The sequence below is a fragment of the Oncorhynchus tshawytscha genome, linkage group LG11 (genome assembly GCF_018296145.1).
Source record: "Oncorhynchus tshawytscha isolate Ot180627B linkage group LG11, Otsh_v2.0, whole genome shotgun sequence".
NCBI classification, from domain to species: Eukaryota; Metazoa; Chordata; class Actinopteri; order Salmoniformes; family Salmonidae; genus Oncorhynchus; species Oncorhynchus tshawytscha.
This window is the reverse complement of record NC_056439.1, coordinates 31,873,510-31,887,120: the sequence shown is the minus strand read 5'-3', so window position 1 is coordinate 31,887,120 and position 13,611 is coordinate 31,873,510. Positions and strand designations below refer to the sequence as shown.

At 43.5% G+C, this 13,611-nt stretch overlaps 1 protein-coding gene across 5 annotated transcripts in view; it reads right to left on the bottom strand.

Annotated features, from left to right (window-relative positions):
• LOC112261751 (kinectin) overlaps positions 1-13,611 on the bottom strand; it is a 48,413-nt gene that overhangs the window by 14,598 nt on the left and 20,204 nt on the right. For 2 of the 5 annotated variants that reach the window (XM_024437344.2, XM_042330021.1), the window contains exons 7-24: positions 13,197-13,303; positions 8,695-8,839; positions 8,188-8,284; positions 7,828-8,006; positions 7,448-7,516; positions 7,300-7,337; positions 7,053-7,143; positions 6,576-6,644; positions 6,417-6,454; positions 6,083-6,173; positions 5,894-5,977; positions 5,748-5,785; positions 5,544-5,634; positions 5,216-5,325; positions 5,031-5,130; positions 4,894-4,931; positions 4,669-4,759; positions 3,645-3,731 (exon numbers count right to left, since the gene is read on the bottom strand). In XM_024437344.2, the coding sequence (XP_024293112.1) occupies positions 3,645-3,731; positions 4,669-4,759; positions 4,894-4,931; positions 5,031-5,130; positions 5,216-5,325; positions 5,544-5,634; positions 5,748-5,785; positions 5,894-5,977; positions 6,083-6,173; positions 6,417-6,454; positions 6,576-6,644; positions 7,053-7,143; positions 7,300-7,337; positions 7,448-7,516; positions 7,828-8,006; positions 8,188-8,284; positions 8,695-8,839; positions 13,197-13,303 (1,563 nt within the window). The remainder of the gene's footprint in view (positions 1-3,644; positions 3,732-4,668; positions 4,760-4,893; positions 4,932-5,030; positions 5,131-5,215; positions 5,326-5,543; positions 5,635-5,747; positions 5,786-5,893; positions 5,978-6,082; positions 6,174-6,416; positions 6,455-6,575; positions 6,645-7,052; positions 7,144-7,299; positions 7,338-7,447; positions 7,517-7,827; positions 8,007-8,187; positions 8,285-8,694; positions 8,840-13,196; positions 13,304-13,611) is intronic. The other 3 variants (XM_024437346.2, XM_024437345.2, XM_024437347.2) reach the window with 3 other exon arrangements.

Sequence of the window (13,611 nt, the reverse complement as noted above, 5' to 3'; positions counted from 1 at the left end):
TACATACAGGAGCATAGCCTCTGACCAGCACAACTCCCTCTCCATGACACTCCAGTGAACAAACTGCTAACATTTACAATGGCTCAATTATTTAGTGTGCGCTCCAAGCAAGTATTCATACGCCCCTCTGTTCAGCAGCCACACACAACCACAAGACAAGTTCCTCAGGCTTTAGACCTCACCCTACACAGGTTAAATTATTTCAGATGTTTATCCTCTCAAGGAGGAACATCAAAGTCACTTGTGTTCATATAGTTGCAGCACAGTAATGCCCCTGAGTATCTAACATTCTGTCCAGAGACAGACATCCATAGAGCACCACACATACTTCTGTTATCAGGAACCCCAAAACGAAAGCCACAATGTTGGTGCGGTTAAGCACATTAGCCGCACAAGGCTTGAAACTCTCAGAAGGAGAGCGATGTCATGTATAACCCCTCTACCCTCCGATGGAGTGAGTCCTGTAACAGACAGCTGGCACATTCACTACTCCCATTAACACATCGTGTTGTAAGGGGAATAGGTTCTACACTACGACATATGCTTTAGGTTGTGTACAAGCATGCACTTTCCTGAGCGTACACAACAGGTGTCCAGGAACGCCTACATTTTTACTGTACCAAAATGGCAGAGAGCAGCTGCTGGGTAAATCAGTTCACTATGTGCCCTGTCTGCTGTATTGACATAGAGAGGAACGGGGGTGACAGCTTAGGCAAAAATTCCCTGAACCCCCCAACTGTTTATAGTAAGAGCAATCTGTTAGTCTATGGTTTACTAGTGCATCCCTAAATACATATGGTTAAGCAAAGGTAGGTGTGGCAGGTAGCCTAGTGGTTAGAGCTTTGGACTAGTAACTGAAAGGTTGCAAGATCGAATCCCTGATATGACAATGTAAAAATCTGTCGTTCTGCCCATGAACAAGGCAGTTAAGCGCATTGAAAATAAGTGTTTGTTATTAACTGACTTGCCTAGTTTAAAAAAGAAAAGAAAAAAGGGCTATGGCAGATCAGATTCTCACTGAAGAGGAGTGGCAGGTAGCCTAGCAGTTAAGCGCATTGGGCCAGGTACCGCAAGGTCACTGGTACGAATCCCGAGCAGACTACGTGGAAAAATTTGCCGATGCGCCCTTTAGCAAGACACTTAATCCCAATTAAAAATGTAAGAGGACAAAAAAATCCTTAGGAAACAACTGGGTGGATATAAACAGCAGTTAAGCTGAGGGGCTGTCTGGTTTCTTATGGTTCCATGCAATAAGTTGATAGACATGTCCACACAGAGTTAAAGTACCACCGTTGTTGTATAATAAATCACTGATATTCAGTATATGTTTTGTTGCTTCCAAAAATGATTGTACACAAAACAATTATGTTGACTAATTACACATATTCTGGACATAATTTCTCAAAAAGGCAACTCTGAAAGACCAAATTTATTTTGAAAATCTTATAATCGAATTTCATTAGAGGCTGATTGCTGTAATGATGACAGTATATACACAAAGCAGAATGGAACACATGCTGGATTTGGGAGAGAAAATGAGGAAAGCACATGACAGGGAGCAAGAGGAGCATCATGAAGACCATGGATCTCAAACTTATTATGACCATCTACAGGAAATCTGGAGTCAGTCACTGCACACTCATTTTCAAATGTCTATTTCTTTACTTTGTATTGGAATTGATGTACAGTGCCTTGCGAAAGTATTCGGCCCCCTTGAACTTTGCGACCTTTTGCCACATTTCAGGCTTCAAACATAAATATATAAAACTGTATTTTTTTGTGAAGAATCAACAACAAGTGGGACACAATCATGAAGTGGAACGACATTTATTGGATATTTAAAACTTTTTTAACAAATCAAAAACTGAAAAATTGGGCGTGCAAAATTATTCAGCCCCTTTACTTTCAGTGCAGCAAACTCTCTCCAGAAGTTCAGTGAGGATCTCTGAATGATCCAATGTTGACCTAAATGACTAATGACGATAAATACAATCCACCTGTGTGTAATCAAGTCTCCGTATAAATGCACCTGCACTGTGATAGTCTCAGAGGTCCGTTAAAAGCGCAGAGAGCATCATGAAGAACAAGGAACACACCAGGCAGGTCCGAGATACTGTTGTGAAGAAGTTTAAAGCCGGATTTGGATACAAAAAGATTTCCCAAGCTTTAAACATCCCAAGGAGCACTGTGCAAGCGATAATATTGAAATGGAAGGAGTATCAGACCACTGCAAATCTACCAAGACCTGGCCGTCCCTCTAAACTTTCAGCTCATACAAGGAGAAGACTGATCAGAGATGCAGACAAGAGGCCCATGATCACTCTGGATGAACTGCAGAGATCTACAGCTGAGGTGGGAGACTCTGTCCATAGGACAACAATCAGTCGTATATTGCACAAATCTGGCCTTTTATGGAAGAGTGGCAAGAAGAAAGCCATTTCTTAAAGATATCCATAAAAAGTGTTGTTTAAAGTTTGCCACAAGCCACCTGGGAGACACACCAAACATAGGGAAGAGGGTGCTCTGGTCAGATGAAACCAAAATTGAACTTTTTGGCAACAATGCAAAACGTTATGTTTGGCATAAAAGCAACACAGCTCATCACCCTGAACACACCATCCCCACTGTCAAACATGGTGGTGGCAGCATCATGGTTTGGGCCTGCTTTTCTTCAGCAGGGACAGGGAAGATGGTTAAAATTGATGGGAAGATGGATGCAGCCAAATACAGGACCATTCTGGAAGAAAACCTGATGGAGTCTGCAAAAGACCTGAGACTGGGACGGAGATTTGTCTTCCAACAAGACAATGATCCAAAACATAAAGCAAAATCTACAATGGAATGGTTCAAAAATAAACATATCCAGGTGTTAGAATGGCCAAGTCAAAGTCCAGACCTGAATCCAATCGAGAATCTGTGGAAAGAACTGAAAACTGCTGTTCACAAATGCTCTCCATCCAACCTCACTGAGCTCGAGCTGTTTTGCAAGGAGGAATGGGAAAAATTTCAGTCTCTCGATGTGCAAAACTGATAGACATACCCCAAGCGACTTACAGTTGTAATCGCAGCAAAAGGTGGCGCTACAAAGTATTAACTTTAATAATTTTGCACGCCCAATTTTTCAGTTTTTGATTTGTTAAAAAAGTTTGAAATATCCAATAAATGTCGTTCCACTTCATGATTGTGTCCCACTTGTTGTTGATTCTTCACAAAAAAATACAGTTTTATATCTTTATGTTTGAAGCCTGAAATGTGGCAAAAGGTCGCAAAGTTCAAGGGGGCCGAATACTTTCGCAAGGCACTGTAGTTAAAATAAATAGTTGTACTGTATGAAACAAAAAGATTGTGTCCTTTAAAAGAAGTCAATGCATTCTAGCGCAGAATAGCAAGCAGAACTCAAGTAGAGCAGTGTTTTTTCTACATAAAAATACATTAGAGTCTTTTTGAAATTACTGAGGGGAATAGATTAATGGAGATAAACTGCCAATTATTCAGGGCCAGAATGCAGAGGGAGGGGAGAAATGAGTATGCAGCAGCATGTAGAAATGATGGAGTAATCTCACTGGTCGATTATGGCAATAACTGTTTGGGGATGCATCAGATTTTCAATCTAGAGTGAAGCAGACTGGAAGTGGGATCCGAACCTTGAGGGCCTTGCTGAGTTTCCCCTGAAGCATGGACTCGGTGGCTGCCAGAGCCTCCATAGCGCTCCAGTTTTTCACCCGAAGCTCCTGGTCAGTTTCAGAGAGATATCACTTTCAGTTTAGCCTCAGGGAAAAGTATGCAGTGACCCACAAACACAATTTATATTGGGATGAACAGAGAACCATTAGCAAAAATAAATGTGACTCCTTTTCTTTACGGCTGTCCTGTCCTATCCTATCCTGTTTCGGAGTCTAGGTTTAAAGAAAATCCTCACTGCATTTTACCGGAAACCAGTCTAAGGGTCAAGCTCAACTTAACATGAGTTGGCCATCTAAAGATTGAGTCTTTAGAAGGATCAGACACTAAACTGTATTGTCAAAAACAAACAGTGAAACAGCTCTGATAGTAACACAGTAGAGAGGTCTTTGGCATAGACAAACTGAAATAACGTGAAGAATGAGAGCTGCAACTCACTGCCAAAAAAGTCCAATGAGTCTAGATAGGAAAAGCCAAATCACATAACATAGAGCTAGTCAACACGGTAGCTGTCTGTCTCTGCAAAACAAGGCCATTGTTAAGCCCCAGAGCATTCACACGCACAGACATGCATGCTGACACACAGAAATACAGTCCTTGTAAACATGGCAAAGGACAGAGCAGAGTAGACTGACTGCCCTAACAACTGTACTGTTTGATTGTAGCAAGCCTTAGCGAGCATAAGCATAGAATAGCAAATGAACCGCTCTAAAATATAAATGGTAAATGTATCATTGTCTTGAATAGTTTCAATTAGATGAATAAATATTCATAGTCTGCAATAAAATGCAACCTAACAACTTTGTAAAAGGAGTAGAGGGAGATTATGCATGCATAGTGTGACATCACTGAGAGGGTGTGGTTTAGGGGAGCACATCGAGGATGAGGTCTGCAGATGTATCGCAGGGCCAGACTGGAGATGTGGAGGGTAGGCTGGTAGTGTGGGCTGAGGCAGTAGCAGCACTGTCTACAGGACAGGACACCTACATTGTTCTTGTTCCTGTGAAGCTCCAAGGACTCCCTCAGCTTAGCCAGCTCTCCCTGGAGATCAGACACCTGCTTCTCCTTCTCTGCCAACCTGGAGGACAGAACACCACCACACATACATTACCAACACTACCACTACCAATCACAACACTGCTGGGTGGCCCCATGCCAAGGGACACCTACTGTATACTGAAGGGAATTCAGTGAAGTATTACAGTGACTCACGCTGTCAGCAGTTCCAGGCTTGGGGACTCTGTGTGGGTCTGCGAGAAGAAGAAAATAAAAGTAGTTAACTCTCGTTCTTTTTTCTCCCTCTCAGCCAATAAAGGTCACCAATCAACTGTTTCCACCCCTTCCCTCACCTGTTTCTGCTGTAGTTCCTGCACCTTGTCGCTCACCTCCTTGGCCCTTGACTCCAACTCACTCTGTAGTGTCTGGATCTCCTGGTCCTTAGCAGCAAGCCTGGACAAAGACTGTGTTAGTCTATCTTTTCAGAGTACAATGCAGTCGAGTAGGTCAGAGTAGAGGGATAGTACAGTAGACTTACTGTGTCTGTAATTCTAGGAGCTGGTCGCTGGCACTGGTGGTGTCCACAGCCTGCTTCTGTCTCAGCTGCTCAATGTCAGACTGCAGCCCTGCCACCTGCTGCTCCAGAGACTGCAGGGACAACACACACACACATTTACATAAACACCCAGCAGGGAGACACAGCACAATCGAGAACCAAAACCGTAACATTGGGCAAAGTCAAAACACACTATATACAATGTTTAATTTCACATTTGTTACAAGTTTGGCATTCCAAAATCACATGAATCCAAATGCAGAGTACATTGCTGTATGTCAGAGAGAGAGATGTACTACTATGAACACACCTCAATGGTCATCCCATTGCTGGAGCCACTCGCCTGTGCTGCCTGTAGGCTCTCCTCCATTGACATAATCTGCTCATCTTTCTCTTGGATCCTTGAGAAACACGGATTTACAAAACGTATCAAACACAGAACAAATTGTCTATGAATGTGGCAAGAGGTTTCATAGCAGTTGCTAGACAAAAAGTGGTATTTTCATTGACTTACTTGCTCTGTAGACCTTCCATTATCAAATCGGATGATGTCTTGAGAGTAGGAAAAGACAAGAGGAAAAAATGTAATGAGAATCCAATGAGGGAACGGGGTTGAGACTATCCAAAATGAAAACACAGGAGATCAGTGTGAGTACTTACCTGCTCAGTAGTCTGAAGAATAAATGCCTCCATTTCACGTTTCAGAGCCTTATTCTCTTCTCTTACAGTCTGTGACAGAGAAAGCTATTTGATTTTAAACAACACTTAAAACAATATTTGTCTAAACAACGACCAAAACAGTGATTTCAGGTGGGTCAAGCTTATTCCCGACCCTTGACCCCTACTCACCGTCAATTGCTCCTCCTTATTGGCCACCTCAATCATTCCCATCTTCAGCAGGTCCTCCACAGTCTTGATTTTCTCCTCCCTCTCTTGGACACTGCAGGGGGCACAACACAAAGACAGGGTTATAAGGGTTACAATCATAGCATTGTTTTCAGGTGTGGTATTAATACCACGTTTCTAAATAGAGGCAAGACAACACCATTTTATCTACTTGTAAAACTACCCAGCAATAAGGATCAAATTTGTGCACATTTGATGTAACTAGATAGAATGGGAAGCAGAACAGTCAACTCTCTGGCAGTATCTAAATTGCTTAAAAATGCTCTCACACACACACCTCTTCTGGAACTGATCCAAGGCCAGCTGAGAAACAGTCTAGATGAGGATAGAAGGAGAGGAGGGAGAGAGAAAGGGTGTCAGAGGGTGCACATACTGAAGGACTGGTAGATCACAGCAGGAGTTCCATCTAAGAAAACAGGCGTATTTCACTTCTGACCTGTTCAGAAATCTGAGCCTGCAGATTCTGGAGCGCTGCCTTCAGTGACATGTTGTCATTGTGCATGGCCTGTGGAGGCCAGAGAAGCAACATAGAAGGAAAATAGGGTGAGGGCAGGAGGCCAAGAGTCAACAACATTCATCTCAAATAAAGGAGACAGCTTACTATTACGTTGACAGTATGTATGTATGTAGGTCTACAGTAGTATGATAATATCTTTATACTATTGAATTTTTCAAGCTAATTCACTTTGCAAAATGGACAAAAGCGGCCCAGAGGGATGCCATATCTGTTTTATTACTGCATTAACTAATATGCTTCACGAAGACAGAAATTGCTTGTACAGTAAGCCCTTCAAATCAACCCACCGTACTGTGTGCAGCATTCCTGTAGCTCAACACATTCCAGCTGGTCAACAGACCATCATATATAGAGCAGGAGTAATAATGGGGGTTTAGACATTACTACTGTAGGTACCTGCATGTTAGTTTCCCTGCTGGCGCCACTGCTCCTCTCACTATTCAGGGAGTCCTCCAGACTCTTCCTCTGCAGCTCCTTCTCAGCCAGCCTGGACGCCACACATGACAGGAGTCAGCAACACAACCCACAGGACAGGGAGAAGAGTCAGAGAGGACATTATATGGAACAAATGGACATTCAAGGATCAGGCTAAGCACATGTGCAAGAGGTGTGGGCATTCATTTCAAACTTGCAAAACACTTACAGCTTCTGCAGCTCTTCAAAGTGGGAGACAGTAGTGGCCTGAAAGAGGAGGGAAGACAGTAGTCACAACATACTCACATACCGGTATACAAATAGAAACATATCAACTCTTGTTGATGAACTAAAGGGTGAACAATGTTCGTCCATACCTGAGAGCTCAACTGGGCCTGCAGAGTCTCAATCTGGGCATTGAGGCCACTTTTTTCACTCAGGAGATCCTGTCAGGAACAAAGGAGGTTATTTTCAATGCATACCAGAATATCTTTGTGCAAAAAAATATAAATATTACAGAAATACTTAAAAATAAGCCTATTGTTTTATCCCTGTTTCTCAACCAAGCCATTTCACCGTTTTTAATTACCCCTCTCCCTTGTTTCTGAAAGGTTTGAGAGTGTAAAGACGACCTGTCCACACCTGGCACAATAACCACAACATCCAAGTAGAACTGTCAACTGTAAATCCTAGAGAATGTGTTATTGTTATACACATCACATCTGTCATTACAACAATAAGGGCTGTGTTCCCCTACCTGGACCTGCACTGAGTCTTCAGCCAGGCTGTGCTGGGACACCTCCAGCAGCTGCATCACCTTCTGCTCCACCTGGTCCTTGGACACAATGGTGTCGGTCAGGCTGCTGTGCAGCGTCTGGATCTCCTTGTTCTTGTTGCTCATCTCTGTCTCCACCGCCAGTAGCTGGCTCTGCAGCTCTGAGAGAGGAGCCACAACAGATAAAATCACTTACTGGGTATACAACACAAGCCACTTATACATGTGGTGCTCATTACAATGGTGCTCAAAATTGGCTTACAAATACTATTATTACTTATTAGCAATGGGAGGTTCATTAGCTTGAGTTTAGAAGTCTGTTTCTAGAAACTCTGTGAGCACCTTCTTTAGCAGCATGAAGTTTCTCCCTCTCTGCGTTGACATTGTGGAGGTAATTCTGGAGCTCCTCCCAACCCCGCTTAGCATCCTGCAGTTGAGCCTGGTGACAACGGGACACAACATTTAGCATTTTAACAGTGTACATACACTGACACAACCTCTCACTGTACTGTATTGGTTATGAAAAACACAGGAAAGGCTGACCTGGGTGTGCTTTGCAGGGAAGCAGTGTTTATACTGAGCACAAAGCTTCAAACAGCCCCACTTCCTAAACCAACATATTCTCCACTTCCCTGTTCTATGACACACCACCCAGCCCTCCTTAGGATCGACGGACACAGGCCCTCCCATGGTTACAGTGAGAAACCCGAAACAGTCCAGGTCTCACCATGAAGGAGAGAATCCTTTGTGTTTCATCTCTGTGGGGCAGCCTAGTGAACTATGTGCTGAATAAATAACTAAATAAGATGCCTGTGTTAGGCACGGTCCCTCCCCTGAAAGACAGCACACCTCCAGCTGAGACACGTTCTGCTTGTAGTTGACCTCCAGCGACTTCCTCTGGTGCTCCTCCTGCTGCAGCTTGTTGTTGTTCTCCGCCAGCTCTTTCATCAGACCAGAGTACTCCGAGCGCAGCTGGTTCAGCTCCGACGACTGCCTGCCATACACACCACACCAACTATTACAACCCACACACTCATCAATGCCATGCTTCAAAGACAACTACTATTTATACGATGCGATACAATACCAAACAAGGCAACACTAAACATGTCATCCCCCAATCAGTGTAATTTTGTAAATTACAGATCTCTATGGCAAGACGCATCATTCACCCAAATTTCGTCAAAATGGGGCCAGTGGTGTATAGCTATGTTATGTGAAGCGCTACACAAATTCAACAGTCACAAGATGGGGACTTCAAATAGGACTATGGCACATCAAAGGAACTGTGTCCTACTGTTAAGATGGGTTAAATGGAAACTGAAATCTGGACACACTGTAGGTCAATAACCTCTTTCACAGCCTTAATATTAACTCCTGCAGAATGAAGCATTTCTTGGGAGTAAAATGATACACCAAATGTAGGCAAAATGTGGACTTGGGAACAGGAGTGGAGGAATATGATTTATTTATTTCAGCATCTTGAGAGAATGCAAATGCTCAGTTTGATACCATCTGTAGAGGTGCCATCTTTATTAGCATCATAAAAGCTGACAGTATTTCAACCACATGAAATATGCATCGAAGCCAAGCTAAAATCTTATCAGAAACACGTTGGGTCGTTTTCACAGCTTTCTATTTCCTTACAACCAGTCAAACTGATGTCATTTGGTATATTTTGCACTGATAATATTTGAAGTTTTGTTTTTGTTATTGCATTTTCTCCCCGGTCCTTAAACGTCTTTGATCCGCGAAAGAAGCAGAGACTACAGAAAACTTTACCGATGTCAACTAGATAGAATGAATGCTTCAATCGATTTATGACATTCTGGTGAGCAAGGGTTTATTTAGGCTTCTATGGCAACATATAATGACAGAAGAGAAGCTACATACATCTAACTAGACAAGTTTAATAAAAAAATAGCTTACGAAAATGTTGGAAATTATAAGCAGAAACATGTAAAAAAATCAGGCAAAACAAATCCTGTACCCCGTCAAAGAAATATATTCTGCCCTCTGACTTTAGCCTACAGCGCATTTTCTATATTAGTGGGTTAGGGTTGGTTGCAAGCCTCAGATTTTCACTTTATCACATATAGTCGGGCGGTTGCTGATGGGTTATTAGCAATTTTGGGCGGGTGCGAGTGAACAAACAGCTGACTATGTACAGTTGACTACTACAGCGTCCCCCTTGGGCCAATCAGTGTAATTTTGCAAATGGCTCATCTCTACGGCAAGACGCATTATTCACCCAAGTTTCATAGAAAGTGGGCCAGTGGTGTCAGATATCACGTGGGTTAGCTAGACTCATATCCCTGAGCATGGGTGCCAAATTTCATCAGAGTCAAACAGATCAAAGAGATAAACATGTGCCCGTTATAGCGTCACTGTGAGGTCAATATAACTGTTGCATATGTTTAGTCTTGACACTGTTTACAACATGTGTACCAAATGTTGTTACAATACGAATATCCATTTATGCATTTATGTGCCAGACCACGCCCACGGCAAAGTTTTATTGGTCAATATTGTTTTAGGTAGTAGTCTGGAAAATATTGTGTTGAGAGACCTTTGTCCATAGATACCACATATGTGATTCAAGACGGCGCCGGTGAAGACGTTGTAAAAACAGATTTTGTACATAATGTTGCTGCTACCGTCTCTTATGACCAAAAATAACTTCTGGACATCAGAACAGCGATTACTCACAATGAACTGGCAGAAGCTTTTTTTTCCTTTAACGAGTCCCGACGAGCCTGACGTGAAGGACATACTGCACGCCCAAATCACGCCCAAATCCCTGTCATTTGTGTGAAAAAAAATAATAAAAAAGAGGACGGAGGTCGGGCTGCCTTCTGAGAATTTGGAGGTGATCGAATAAACCCCACCTGCCTTCCGTTCTACTAACTAACGTGCATTCATTAGAAATAAGCATTCATTAGCATTAAAAACTGTAATATCTTATGCTTCACGGTGTCGTGGCTGAACAACGGCATTATCAAAATATAGCAGGCTGGTTTCTTCTCTGTATCGGCAGGACTGAACAGCGGTGTCTGGTAAGACAAGGGGTGGAGGACTATGCATACATGTAAAAAAACAGCTGGTGCATGATATCTAAGGAAGTCTCTAGGTTTTGCTCGCCAGAGGTAGAGTATCTCATGATAAGCTGTAGACCACACCATTTACCTAGAGAGTTTTCATAGATGTCTATATACCACCACAGACCGATGCTGGCAATAAGACCAATTCTAACCTCCTGATTTCGGTCAATAAAAAAGTGGGCAGATGAAGCAGATGCTAAGCTACAGGATTGTTTTGCTAGCACAAACTGGAATATGTTCTGGGATTCTTCCGATGGCATTGAGGAGTACACTACATCAGTCACTGGCTTCATCAATAAGTGCATTGATGATGTCGTCCCCACAGTGACCGTGCGTACATACCCCAACCAGAAGCCAAGGATTACAGGCAACATTCGCACTGAACTAAAGGCTAGAGCTGCCACTTTCAAGGAGCGGGACTCTAACCCGGAAGCTGATAAGAAATCCTGCTATGCTCTCTGACAAACCATCAAACAGGGAAAGTGTCAACACAGGACTAAGATCGAATCTTACTACACCGGCTCCGATGCCCGTCGGAGGTGGCAGGGCTTGCAAACCATTACAGACTATAAAGTGAAGCACAGCCGAGAGCTGCCCAGTGACACGAGCCTACCAGACGAGTTAGAAGTCATTTATCTTTGCTTCGAGGAAAAAACACTGAAACATGCATGAGAGCACCAGCTGTTCTGGATGACTGCGTGATCAGGCTCTCCGCAGCCGATGTGAGTAAGACCTGGACACCTTTTAAGAATCCTATTCATTGACTACAGCTCAGCGTTCAACACCATATTGCCCTCAAAGCTCATCAATTAGCTAAGGTCCCTGGGAATAAACACCTCCCTCTGCAACTGGATCCTAGACTTCCTGATAGGTCGCCCCCAGGTGGTAAGGGTAGGTAACAGCACATCCGCCATGTTGATACTCAACACAGGGGCCGCTTAGGGGTGCGTGCTCAATCCCCTCCTGTACTCCCTGTTCACCCATGACTGCACAGCCAGGCACGACTCCAACACCTTCATTAAGTTTGCCGATGCCACAACAGTGGTAGGCCTGATCACCGATGAGACTCTCCCTCAACGTGATCAAGACAAAGTAGATGATTGTGGACTACAGGAAAAGGAGGACCGAGCACGCCCCCATTCTCATCGACGGGGCTGTAGTGGAGCAGGTTGAGAGCTTCCACATCACCAACAAACTAACATGGTCCAAGCACACCAAGACAGTCGTGAAGAGGGCACGACAAAACCTATTCCCCCTCAGGAGACTGAAAAGATTTGGCATGGGTCCTCAGATCCTCAAAAGGTTCTACAGCTGCTCCATCGAGAGCATCCTGACTGGTTGCATCACTGCCTGGTATGGCAGTGATGCCTTCAGAGGAAGGCCCTAAAAATTGTCAAAGACTCCAGCCACCCTAGTCATAGACTGTTCTCTCTGTTACCGCAAGGCAAGTATGGGAGCGCCAGGTCTAGGTCCAAAAGGCTTCTAAACAGCTTCTACCCCCAAGCCATAAGACTCCTGAACATCTAATTAAATGGCTACCCAGACTATTTGCATTGCCCCCTTTTACGCCGCTGCTACTCTCTGTTATTATCTATGAAGTTACATGTAGGTAGAGTTATTAAAGTATCTATTACCTTGACTAACCGGTGCCCCCCCACACACACACATTGACTCTGTACTGGTACCCCTCCCTGTATAGTCTCGCTGTTATTTTACTGCTGCTCTTTAACGACTTGTTACTTTTATTTCTTATTCTTATTTTTTAAACTGCATTGTTGGTTAGGGGCTTTTAAGTCAATTTCACTGTAAGATCTGCAACTTTTGTGCAGTGCATGTGACTAATAGAATTTGATACCAAGATTCACGCAGTTCGGTCCTTCAGTGCCAGAACAGTAGCGTTTTAAGTGTTTTCCACTAAATTCTAAATGGCCGAAAATTCTTAATGGCAAAATTGCTCCTTGTGAGTAGAGGGACCTATGTACCAAATGTCATGACTCTAGGTCAAACGGGGTGAGCAGCGTGACCTTTCAAAGTTAGCATTTTCAATCTTTTGTTATAGCACCACCATCTGGCCAATCAGTGTACTTTTGTAAATGCAGGATCTCTTTGGCAAGACGCATCATTCACCCAAGTTTAGTCAGAATTAAGCCAGTGCTGTCCGAGGTATTGTGTGCGACTAACGTACGAACGTGGGGGACAACGAAGACCTTAACATTTTTCAAACTAGGAGGGCTAGGAAGTGGCTCTCACTTGCTCTCCATCTGGTTGGTGGCAGAGCTGACTGCGTCTCTCAGGATGCCGTTCTCCTGCTGCAGCCTGGCGATCTGACCCTCCAGCTGCTCCCTCAGCTTCTGGAACTACACAGTACAAATCACTGGGAGTCAATTTAACTTAACTAGGCAAGTCAGTTAAGAACAAATTCTTATTTACAATGACGGCCTAGGAACAGTGGGTTAACTGCATTGTTCAGGGGCAGAACGACAGATTTTTACCTTGTCAGCTCGGGGATTTGATCTAGCAATCTTTCGGTTACTGGCCCAACACTCTAACTACTAGGCTACCTGTTGCTCTAACCACCTAACATACAGCATCAGAAACAGTACTCTGTATACTGCCTTAGGACTGATGTCTGAGTATGAAGCATGACAGTAAAAGGGTGATGGTA